Source organism: Cydia strobilella, chromosome 26 (assembly GCF_947568885.1).
Source record: "Cydia strobilella chromosome 26, ilCydStro3.1, whole genome shotgun sequence".
NCBI classification, from domain to species: domain Eukaryota; kingdom Metazoa; phylum Arthropoda; class Insecta; order Lepidoptera; family Tortricidae; genus Cydia; species Cydia strobilella.
Genome location: NC_086066.1, coordinates 2,550,017 through 2,562,921, shown reverse-complemented (window position 1 = coordinate 2,562,921; position 12,905 = coordinate 2,550,017). Strand labels below are relative to the sequence as shown.

Below are 12,905 nucleotides of genomic sequence, written 5' to 3'. Positions count from 1 at the left end.
AAATCCTACCGTAAATCCAACCTACTGTGGTGCAAAGTTAACTTAATATCATCGTTCAGGTGTGTGTATATGAATGTCACACTTCTATGGCAAAATATCTTATAATTATAATTAAAACTTTCTCGAAAAAAATGCAAAAGATGACGAAAAAAATTAACATGAAATTGACTCAAATTGTACGGATTAAACTTGGAATTTCTATTCTTTTTTGTTCATTGACAGTTATGTATGTAAGTTTGTCGGTTATCGGTAAAAAATGTTGCAAATAGTCGTAAAATGTACTATCGAAATTGGCATGCTTATGGCGTGAAGTTTATTCAATTCGTCACTAACTTTTTTTTTTCATACATATATTAATTGCTGGCGACGTGCTCAAAATGTTCTTAGCATTGCCATGTGCACATAATTTTGGACAACTTGCCTGCTTAACTACTTTTGCTGTTGACTATACGTTATACTAGTGGGTCTGTGAGCTGTAGGCTCCGCCATTTTGAAAACAATCCAAAAACTGAATTGTCAAAAAAATCTATATAAGTATCCCATCTGTTCACAAAAATTCACGAGAATCAGTTAAAAAATGCGAACTGTAGACGAGAACATACGAAAGAATTTTTGCCCAAGTTGAAACGGACGCCTTTGCTTTCTCGGTCAATCGTGTTGACAATCCTTGTTAGAGCTATAATTTTATTAGATTAGTATTGTTGTTATTTTCATTTTTATTTTGACGATCATGATAGAAATTCTAATATTTTTGACATTAATGCAAACTTACTCGTATAATGTAATTGTCTTTCATGAAATAAATCATCTAATCTAATCTATAAGTTCTTTCTTGACCGACACAGTTTACTCAACGTGTCAGTTAGCTTAATTATAATTTAATGGTAATTATGGTCAAATTGAAGAAATCGTAAAATAACTTACACAAATTGCTCCAGCAAAGTTAATCTAAACCGAATGACAAAGTGACGTCAACACACCTCATAAATTTGATTGATGAATGAGTAAGCAAATCGATTATTACGTAAATGAAAGAATAAACACGTGATTGATTTATCTACGTTCAGTAATATTCGACCGTATTGTAAGCGTACTAGAGTTTAAAATAAAGTAACTAACCTCGAACTTATTACTTTCTGTATTTCAAGGTTATGGAAAACTAAGTACTAAGGTAAATGTTTACGATAGATTCTATTGTGATGGAACTACAAAGACAGCATTCAATTATAGCTTTTATTATGATTTGTGCTCATATAAAGTTGTTCTATCCCTACTAATTAATCGAGCGTTAGCGAAGGTCTCCGTTTCAGCTGGGCAACAATGCTTTCGTACGGTTCGGTTCGGTAGTTAAGGGGCCCACTATCAGTCCGCCGGACGATATCGGCCTGTCAGTTGTTCGGAACTGTCAAATTTTTGTTCTAACGCGGCCCACTGACTATCAATCCGCCGGACGATATCGGCCTGTCAGTTGTTCGGAACTATCAAATTTTTTGACAGGCCGATATCATCCGGCGGACTGATAGTCAGTGGGCCCCTTTAGGTAGAATTTTACTGTCGTGAACAATCTGCGAAATCGACGCCATACTCGCGTTCGCGGCTTCGCGGCGTGATTCGCGCACGAGTGTGGAGGGCCCTTTATCAAGACATTTTTGCTACATTAGAAAATGCTTCTAGTTTATTAGATAATTGCCATTTTCAAAATTATCCCGCTTTTGAAGTTACCCCAATGAATCTTACCTTATTTTTGTTGTATTCATGCAAGTCATACATAATCGGCAGTTTGGGTGAAAGGTACTGTTAGGAGATGCAAATTAAAAAACTACCCATAAGTATATCACACATACCTTTGATACCATAGTAATAAGGATGTGTAAGGATATTTGGCCACTTTGGTCGTTACTTATTTGGTACTGACTGTACCTACAACCGAACTAGGGAATGCAAACCGGTTTTTATTTGTATGAAATGTCGGTTCATAACCGGTTAATTAACCGGTTTTCCCTTAAAATTAAAAACCGGTTTGCATTCCCTAAACCGAACCGACAATATGTTTTTGTTTTTACCCTGAAAGCCGTTATATTTTATTTCTCACAAGCTTGCGAATCTCCGTATAGGTACAGTTATTCTTTATGACGTCCGTATTAACGCCTATACTCTAATAGACCAGCTTAACGCATTCTATCCCTTATACAAATAAGAATAAGACCTAAATTACCAAAAATGGTATTAGAAAAAGGAAACTGTGTAGGAGCAAGGATACGCAAAATGCATCAGTATCACGCGATATATCGATAAACAACGGTCGTGGATTGAATAATTAAGGTTTACTATTTATCTCGGGCGGTTAAAGATTCGAAGTTATTTTATAGTAGAAGGTATTTGAGTTTTGGCACTTGAGATGCCAAGGATCATTGCGCTATTCAGAACCCGGAGCGGAGTACAAGCACCTAAATCTCCTGGTCAAAGAGAACCTGTACCTGTGAAAGGTAACTTAAGTGAAGTATTTATTTGTGTGATGAGCACAATATTTGTTCCTGAGTCATGGATGTTGTCTATACATTTAAGTATTTGTATATTATATATATCGTTGTCTGAGTACCCACAGCATAAGCCTTCTTGAGCTTAATGTGGGACTTAGTCAATTTGTTTAACTCAGTCAAATTCAGAACATCGTGCCCCTGAATCCCGTAAAAGCTAGTCGGCGGAGACACGTGTCCTGCGCGTGGGCGGGGCACGTTCCGCGGTGTTATTCTGGCGAGTAATTACTCTACCTTATTAGGTTACAAATAGCTTTGGTTTCATTCCTTAATCCTTATGATAAAGACCATTAGGTCTTCCACCATTAGGGAGGCCTGGGAATCTTATCTATCAGGATAAGACCACTCAAATATACTTTTGTGACTTTTTGACATTCGTAAAATTGATGATTTCTTCTACGGATGTAGCCATTTAGCTAGAATTTCTCCTAATGTTTGGTCTTTTGGCATGAAAAGGGTATTTGACTACTAGTCAATACAGATTCTTTTTTCGAACTGTCAAAACTATTACGAACAAATTTATATGAAATACTACCATGTGACGTCACGATCAAATTACCGACTCTTTATAGTTTTATACGGGTTTTAAAATATAAATTGTGTCTAAAAATAACTGCTGTCTACGTTTCTCTATTAATTTATTTTAAATACAGTCAAATACCCTATTGCGGGCGAATTTGGCGAGTCAGGGGTTTCTAGAAGAAGGGGTTTAATTACTAGTAAGTAGCTAAAAGTTTGGATATGGGTGGAGAAAAAGGAAGGTTATGCTGTAGGTAGGTAGGTCGTTTGGAGGAATTGTGAGTTCGCGTATAGGAAAAGTTAGAATTTCTAGGGTCATGTACGGAATTTTGTCAGTTATTGTGTGTCAAAACATTGAACTATTATTACTAACGTACAGAAACGGCACAGATAACCAGTATTTTGCGCCACGGGTTGCTGTTGTTTTGACAACAAACCATAGAAGCGAAGCGTGAATCTCGCGATCTATAAACGCGTAAGCGCCATGAATTTTGCGGCGCTTACGACGTATTGAATGCGTAGTATAAGTTGCGATTGCGACAATTTCATTGTTTAGTATTATGGCTTCTGTATAGTAATAACTAGCGACCCGCCCCGGCTTCGCACGGTTGCACTGCTGATATACATTAAACATTCAAGAATCACTCTATCTATTTAAAAAAAACCGCAACAAAATACGTTGCGTAGTTTTAAAGATCTAAGCATATAGGGACAGACAGCAGGAGGCGACTTTGTTTTATACTATGTAGTGATAACTCAGTGTCCAGACGATCTGATCATAATTATACGCCTATACGGAAAACTTTGTAACGGGAACCGTGTACATAATACGCACCCTGGCGCGTCGCCAGCGGCTATTAATAATGTAACTGCAGCCCATTTGGAGTTACTGGAACGTTCCATAACTCGCTAATTGTTCATCGCAACGGCTATAAAGACGTGCTTTATATGTTTGGACTAGCGAGTACCAAACACGTGTTGGAGACAATGTAGTTTTGTATGTTGTTACTAGTGGCTCTGTGAGTTGTAACACCTGTAACCTCGCGATAAGCTTAAAATATGTAAAAACAAAAAATACTAATGTAACACTTCGTTGAATCATTATCACAGCGAACTCACAATAGTCTTAAGTGTCAGACCCTACTGGCGCTTAAGTCCTTTAGGCCAATTTCCGCCATTTTGAACATTTTCATCAAAAAAACGAAACGACAGAAAAATTATATCTAGGCAAAGTGAATTAAGTAGACATATTTAGTGCTCACTCCATACATCAGTTTTGTTACAAAAAAGACTATTATTTTCGTAGTCGACATCTAGCGTCAAGTAGCGGAACTCTCAGTACCGCTACTCGACAATAGATAATATGTCGCGACAAACGGAAAGTCTAATGCTCAACGATTTTCAGCTAATATTATAACCGGATTAACCGGAACTTTATTTTCAACTCCTTCTGCTTATAATATTAGTTATAAATGTGGTTGGCCGGTCGAAATAATTAGCAGATGGCGCCAGCATAGCTTGCCCTGTCAATCCCTAGAATTGTGTCAAATTTTTGTTTTCTTAATGCCCTTGATGCCAGCTCTTTAGGCCAAATCTCATAGAAAAAGGGGCAAGCTATGATGGCACCATCTCTGCAAACCCTCGACAGTTGCCAACCCCATTGTTGAGCAATACACTTTTCGCCAGTCGCGACACATGTGACATCTAGTGTCGAGTAGAGCAGTACTGATAGTTCCGCTACTTGACGCTAGATGTAGACTACGATAATAATAGTCTTTTTGGTAACAAAACCGATGTATGGAGTGAGCACTCTATTTCTTCTTAATTCTATTTGGTAGTATACAATACAATTATACAATAACGTACCTGCACGTTGTAAATGGTAGAAACCTCACATGGTGGTGGTGTCATGATAGAAAAATATTAGCAAGATACGAGATGCTGCATGTACTTATGAAACTTTCGCCCTCGACATTTTCTTCCGCCCGTTTTCTCGTCTATTACTACCAGCCACTAGTTTCATTCGTGTCATAATTCTAAAGCGTCATTTTCTTTGTCCACAGTTAAACTACCAGAAGATGAGTCAACAACGGTCGGCGGCGGCCGCTTCACCATCGGGCCGGCGCCCGAGCGCGACTGGGAGATGGTGCCGCCCGACGGGAAGTGGGGATGGTGCATTCTCGTAGGTAAACCAGCAGCAACCCATACAGCGCATTTCAGCTCAAGGATCTCCACAGTCACGTCAGTCACCAAAAACTCATCCATCTTCCTCGCACAGTTGGTGTGGAATGAACTGTCGCCCGTGGTATTTTCGGACCGATACGACCTTTAACTATCATCCGTAGCAGAACCAAAGTAACCGACATAGCCCGCAGAATTGCACAGTTGAAGTGGCAATGGGCAGGCCACATAGCCCGACGAGTCGATGGCCGCTGGGGCAGAAAAATCCTAGAGAGTGGCGGCCACGGATGGGTAAGTGCAGTGTCGGACACCCACAAAATAGATGGACGGATGATCTCGTCGCTGGGAGCTTGTGGCTGCAGTGTGCTATAGATCGCTCCCAGTGGAGGTCTGTGGGGGAGGCAGCAGTGGACGTAAGTGGCTGATAGGTACGTAGGTAGGAACTATCATAAAACCATCGTGAAAATACTCGCGTTCATTACGATGTGCAGTACGCGAGGGACGCTTTCATCAGATCTGGATGCACTTCTAGATTCCCTTTTAAATCATTAAACATTTGTTTGTACCTGTCTTTTTCTTATGTAACCTGTATTTATCTTTCTACAATAAAGAGTTTTCTTCTACTTAACCTTAAACATATCGCTTCCAGGAGCAACGCTAGTGAACATCCTGATCCCGGGAACTATCAAATCCTTCGGCGTGCTGCTGGTGGAGTTTAACGACGTGTTCCAAGCATCCGCCTCCGCCTCCAGCGGCGTGGTGGCGCTGTGCTACTTCCTCTACAGCAGTTTAGGTAATACTGCGGTATTAAAAATAAATAATTCAGCCTATATACGGTCAACTTCTGGGCACAGGTCTCCTCGCTAGCTTAATGCGGATTGGGGACTTCACATACACCTTTTGAATTTCTGAAAATCTAGTGAAGTAACGATGGATGGACTGTGTGAGAGATGATATGAAAAGAAAGCAGGTGAATGATAAGATGACGACCAAGAGATAGCTATGGAGGAAAAAGACATGCTGAGACGACCCCAAGTGATGGTAAAAGGGCAAGCGAATACATATTTTAAACAAATACATAATTGGGGACAATCTTACACAGATCGATCTAGCCCAAACTAAGCGAAGCTTGTCCTAGGGTTACTAGGCGACGATATACATACCTATATACATGTAGATAAATAAATACTATACGTAGAAACCATCCATAACTCAGAAAAATATATTCGTGATAGTAACACATAAATGCCCTGACCAGCGGGCTTAGCACGGTAGCATTTTTATCACCGGTCACTATGCCTGTCACTTTCGCACTTACATACTTGTTAGAACGTGACAGGCGATAAAAATGCTACCATGCTAAGCCCGCTGGATCCGGGCCGGGTCTCCATCGACTAGGCTAGGAATATATTATGAAATTTATGAATTATCAATTAATATTTCACGTTTCAGGTCCCCTATCTTCCATCCTGTCCGTAAAATGGTCTTACCGGACAGTGACCCTCCTCGGAGGGACCTTCGCCGCCTTCGGCATGATCTTCAGCAGCTGGGCCTTCAACATTAGCTATCTTTACTTCAGGTGAGGACGATTTGGTTTCAATTTTAGTTATAACCTAAATTAAAACACTTGAGATAATTTAAGCTGATCAAAAATAGGGAATGCAAACCAGTTTTTAATTGTAAGGGAAAACCGGTTATTAACCACCGTAATTTAAAACCGGTTTGCATTCTCTAATCAAAAACTATCTCTACACTTTCAGGCAAAATAACAAGATTAATTGGACATGCTAGATCACTTTTTTTTACCTGCGTTTTTTTTACTTTTTTTTATTTTTTTTAAACAGCTTCGGCGCGCTAGTAGGTGCGGGCGCGGGTCTCGCCTTCCCGCCGACAGTATACATCGTGACGTCATACTTCGTGCGTCTGCGCGGTCTCGCCAACGGTATCTGCATGTCGGGCTCCGCGTTCGGCTCCATCATACTGCCGCCCGTGCTGCGATACCTGCTTGAGACGTACGGATACAAGTGAGTGTGCGTGTGACGTTGTGACGTCACACTACCGTCTGCGTTGCCTGTACTGACCCACATCTGCATGTTGAAACCATTCCTAAAATACACGACCCTTTACTAGTTTTTGTATTCCGACGCCAGATTCTAATATACAGATTTATTTATTTATTTTATTTATTTATTATTAACAATATATTTACCCGGCATTACAGACAAGCCAATACACCGAGAAATTAAACATTGCAGATTACACAGTATGCAAACACATTAACTATATATAAGAGACAATGTAAGTGACATTAAACATAAGTGCTGGACAGCCTGTCATCCATCAACTCACAGAACTTTAAACATTCACGGCACACAGTCGCCCATCTCCAAGCAAACAAGTCACATTCAGGTGCCGATGTCAGGAGCGCATTGAGCAGCGTCAGCGCACGATAGAGCGGCGAATTCCTATGCGACACCGTGCGCGCCGCCGGCACTGCCAGCAGTGTGCAGTGGACGCGCTCGCGGTCTCAAAGGGATTTTTGGCAAGTCCGGGACATACAGCCGTAAAACTCGAGCCACAAGCTCCGGGCAGTCGGACTCACCACGCAGTATACGACAAGCGGTGGTCAGCAGTTTATTGTTGCGCCTTACCTCTAGGGAATTATATCCGAGGCATCCGAGTAAATATTTCGTTGGATACATAAATGGATAATAACCAAATCTTTTTTTAAATAGGAATCTTAGGAATGCCTTTTGGATCTTCTCTAGAAGTAAGGCGTAAGTGGACTCGTACGGGTGCCAGATGATAGACGAGGCCTCAAGCTTACTTCTGACGAATGCGCTGTAAATCATCTTTATGGCTCCAATGTCCCAGAAGTCCTTGACATTGCGGATCACAAAGCCTAGTCTCTTAAAGGAATTATCCGCGAGTGTACGAATATGCTCGTGAAAGCTCAGGCGCTCGTCAAAGGTTACACCAAGATCCTTTACGGAAAAGACCCTGGCGATCACCTCAGTTCCCAGCATGTACTGCTCAAGTAGGGGGGTGGCGGAACGACTAAACGTGCACACAGAGCACTTCAATGTATTAAAAAGCAGCTTATTAGCTATACTCCAGCTAGTAACTGAGGTAATATCCTCTTGAAGAGAGACACAATCCGCTCTACTCTGCACTCCATACACAAGCTTTAAATCATCAGCGTATAACAAACATTGAGCATGCTTGACCACAGATTCCAGGTCATCGATCATAAGTCCAAATAAAAGCGGGCCAAGTATCGAAGATCTCAGATCAGATCAGATCTCAATTGCAAACCCTTTTTTTTATAGAGGGGGAATGCGTTACGCATACCACCCAGGCGCAGGGACGGGCCTGGGATGGTTATGTGGGACTCCCATACAGGCTAATGGGACCCATGGTTTACCCACTAAACCCCCTCTGTTACCGCCTCACTGCTATACGGCGAGGTCCCAGGAACGCCGAAGTACTCTTCCGCAACTCAATTGCAAACCCTATCGCAACTAATAAACACATTTTTAGGGTTCCGTAGCCAAAGGGTAAAAACGGGACCCCTATTACTAAGACTCCGTTGTCCGTCTGTCCGTCCGGGGGTCACCAGGCTGAACCCCGTTCAACTGTCTAGTTGAAGTTTTTTTTTTCAAAATGGCGGAGCTGTGGATGTTCGGGAGGAGTACAGCTCACATAGCCACTAGTTATAACCTTATTTGTATGTTTTCAGAGGAGCTGTACTGATCCTCGGCGGGATCATGCTGAACGTATGGGCGGCGGCGCTGTTGTTCCAGCCCGTTGAGGAGCATATGGTCCGCAAATATAAGGAGCCCGAGGAGGAGGAGGATAACCCACAGGTACCACACTTGTACATGACTAGCTTTTGCCCGCGACTTCGTCTGCCTGGAGTTAGTAATTTAGGCAGTTTATTTTTTTATCCAATCTGCTTTTAGTCGATTTCCCATACAAACTTCCACCCCCTTAAAGGATGATTTCTGGGATAAAACTACCCTATGTCCTTCCCCGGGACTCAAATTATCTCTATGCCAAAATTCAACTAAATGGGTTCAGCGGTTTAAGCGTGAAGAGGTAAGAGACAGACACACTTTCGCATTTATAATATTAGTATGAATACACGTGTCCAAATGTGAGGAGAGACTACGTAACTTTCAGCACCAATTTACCTATACAGATTTTCAGCTCTATAGTATGCAGGAATCGGATACCGGTATTTTTGTATGGAAACGAAACCGGTATTTTTTCGTTCTTTATTAATTATTTCGTTTCTAATTGGGCAATCTAATAATATGAAGTTGTTGCCTAAAACACAACTGAGTCCTACATTTGAAGTATAAAATAATTGCGCCAAGTACATTATAACGGTTTGGTAATTTAACCGGTTTCCGAACCTTGTAGTAGCTACATACACATACATTAGAGTCAATTCATAACAATGTTACTTTACGCCGACTATAGTGCCTCGTACGGGTTTTTCTATTAGTTCCATCTGAAATTCCAATAGAAATTCTGATAAAAAGGTCCTTAATGCAGGTGAAGCATAAGGACCCTTCTCTGATGGAAAGCTACATATTTGAGGTTTGAGTGTAGCACAGGTACGCTTATTATGCGAAAAGCTATAATTTATTGGGTATTTATCTTCCTTGCCACTTGTGTTAATCTCTAGCCGCCCAGGTTGCGTAGCCAAGTTGCCAATCGTTTCCGCTCTGAAGCGCAACTATCTCTGTCGCACTTAGGCGCTTAGCACACTGGATCCGATTCGCACGTCGTTCCTATGTGCGAGCGGGATGTCGCTATAATACGCGCATGGCGTTGTTTAGCTCGAACATCGGTGCGACGTGCGAATCGGATCCAGTGTGCTAAGCGCCTAATATGGAAGAGTGAAACAGAGAGATTACCGTAGCGAACGAACGAGCGAACGATTGACATCTTGGCTAGGCACTCAGAAATCAAAATATACCAAATTTTGATTTGTCAAAATAAAGATAAAAATAGAATACAACGAGAGACTTTCATATAGGTCTCTGGGCAGCTAGAGGTAATTTTTTTCAAGGTATCTGCGAGTTCATGTTTTTTTAAACCGGTGTTTACCGTTTTTTACCGGTATGTTTTTTCGGTATTACCGGCGCTTCAGCGGGTATTGCTTTCAAAGCGAAATGAGGGTTTTCTGTGATTTATTTTGAAGTGTTTTTGAAAATGAAACCGTGCGTTTTTGGGATCACCGACATTAAAGTAAGCAATCCATTTATATATTTCTGTGTTTGTATGTGTCTGTGTCTGTCTGTGCTGTGTTGGATGTGTTGCATGATTTATGTTTTAGTGAAGGAATAAAGACTTTGACATGATGTTACCGGTAAACGTTACATGTAAAAATGTCGTACCCAACGTGTGTGAATTTTTTACAAAAATAATGTTTATTTTTCTTATATTTTGAAGTAAAACTTCTTTAGGCGCGACTAGAGGGTAACTCAGATTTTTTTTCTGACTGAAGTTACGCTCAGTAGTGACACACGTCAAAGTGTCAAAGAAGTTTTACTTCAATCGCGCGTAAAGATTACACGCACACACTTTTTTATTTTACGGGTCTATAGTGTCCCACAGTGGGACTCCCACTCGTGGCCAAAAGCCTAATTCTCATTCTTCCACGTATTTTGTGAAGTCTCCCACCAGTCTTTCTCAAAGGCGTCAAGATCGCCCGTCCACCTACTGCGACAGTCTAGATATAACTGGGTGGAAAAAACTAATGGGCACATGAGGGAAAGTGCCTTAAAACCTTAATGCAGTTTTGTTTGTTTTTACAAATAAAAGAATGTTTCCTTTAAGTAAAATGAGCTAACTTTAGGTTTTAAGGCACTTTCCCTCCAGGGCCCATAATTTTTTTAGAGGAACTTGTCTATGAGTATACAGTGAGCAGGATTAGGTACAGCACCTAAAGTAATTTCAAAATTAGTTTATAAACTTTTTTTTGCGTTCCTCTAATGAGTGTAGTTTAAAAACAATAAAACTTCATTGTAAATAAATGTAAATAACATCTATGATTTGTGCGAAGACGAACTTATCCAAATAAATGGTATTTCCAGTGCACTTTTAAGCATTAACAATATGTAAAGTCATATCATAAAAAAACCACAAATGCAAACCGGTAAAAAATGCATAAAAAAATACCGGTTTTAATAACAAAACGTCCGTGAGACACAGACATATTAAATATGGAGTGAAACATGTCGAGCGTTTTTCGACTAAAAATACGTGAGTGACCCGCTATTGATATATTTAATAAAAAATACCGGTATTTCTCATAATATTTACCGGTTACTTTCTACTAGTCAGGGTAAAATATCATGTCAGTTTTTAGAAAATTTGCCTTTTGTGTTGCTATCATAACTTCAATGCATCTTCATCTAACCAAGTGGCTTTGCGATTCTAAATATCTGGTAATTGACGGACCTGATTGCTTTTGATTTGCAATTTCTCTCTGTGAAAATATACATTTCAATCTTTAAATACAATTGAAATTTCTGGCGATTTTTGTTAAATTATAAGTACGCATTGGGCATCGTACATGTTCAAATATATTGAAGAATAACATATAATTATATCCTTAAGATTCAAAACATAAGTGTAACTTTGTAAAAGTCGCTTGAGTTTACCACGAACAGACATACAGACAGAATGTTGAGATAAATTCTTTATTTTAATAAATAAGTTAACCTCTTACTTGACACGAGAGAAAATCGCTTTAGCTTAAATGTTTAACATATAATAACTACTACATACATACCGTCAACCGGGGTGAATAGGTACGGCTGGGGTCAATAGGGACAAACTTAAAATGTGATTTACTTAAAAATACCAACACAAATTGTATCACTAGATTGAAAATAATAGTAAATTTTGTATGACAACTTGTGTAAGTATTTTTTAAGAAATTGCCAGGTAGGTAGGTAGGTAGAGGTAGGTTTTGTCCCTGTTCACCCCAGCCGTCCCTATTCGCCCCGGTTGACGTTATCTCATAAAAATAGAATCATAATGCCTTACTAACTCCTCGGTAATCACTTTTCTAACACCAGAGAGTAAAGTCAGAATAAGGTCAATGTCAAATAAAAAATCATATTGTGAAAATACCGTTATACGCCATAGACAAATAGAAATTCACTATAGTTCGTTCACGTTAAAATGCAGTAATATCATCATTGTCCGCCGGCCGAGCGATGCTCGTAACCAATCAAATCGTTCCTAATTAGAAAGTCAAGTTGTTTGTATTACAAGTTACAAGCTTTTGAGAAAAGGTCCCCTGGAGGTTCATCAATTATTTTAACATGCTATCAATATTTTGCACAACTCGTGAGTTGTGTACTTTAACTATGTTTCGCGGTATATATATTTTGACATTGATATTGTGATTTTTACTCTCTGTTAACACAAACGGGGCGATAGTTTCATTTTCAAAACCACTAAACTATATGCTAATATTGAAGCGCTAAGGACAGAGTGTGATTATGGTAATACAATAAATGTAATAATTTTAAATCATTTTACGGTTTAGACTCACTTGTTTTAGTCACTCGCGCGACATGTTTCGGAGAGCCTAGGTCTCCTTTCTCAAGCACTAATAGTGCGAGCAGCGTTCACGACGACCGT

The 12,905-nt window shown here is 40.0% G+C and overlaps 1 protein-coding gene across 3 annotated transcripts in view; it reads left to right on the top strand.

Moving 5' to 3' along the window:
• The window catches only part of LOC134753166 (monocarboxylate transporter 13), a 60,921-nt gene that overhangs the window by 36,132 nt on the left and 11,884 nt on the right, over positions 1–12,905 (top strand). For all 3 annotated transcript variants that reach the window (XM_063688962.1, XM_063688961.1, XM_063688963.1), the window contains 5 exons: positions 5,120–5,242; positions 5,887–6,030; positions 6,690–6,816; positions 7,082–7,261; positions 8,977–9,103. In XM_063688962.1, coding sequence (XP_063545032.1) covers positions 5,120–5,242; positions 5,887–6,030; positions 6,690–6,816; positions 7,082–7,261; positions 8,977–9,103 — 701 coding nt within the window. The remainder of the gene's footprint in view (positions 1–5,119; positions 5,243–5,886; positions 6,031–6,689; positions 6,817–7,081; positions 7,262–8,976; positions 9,104–12,905) is intronic.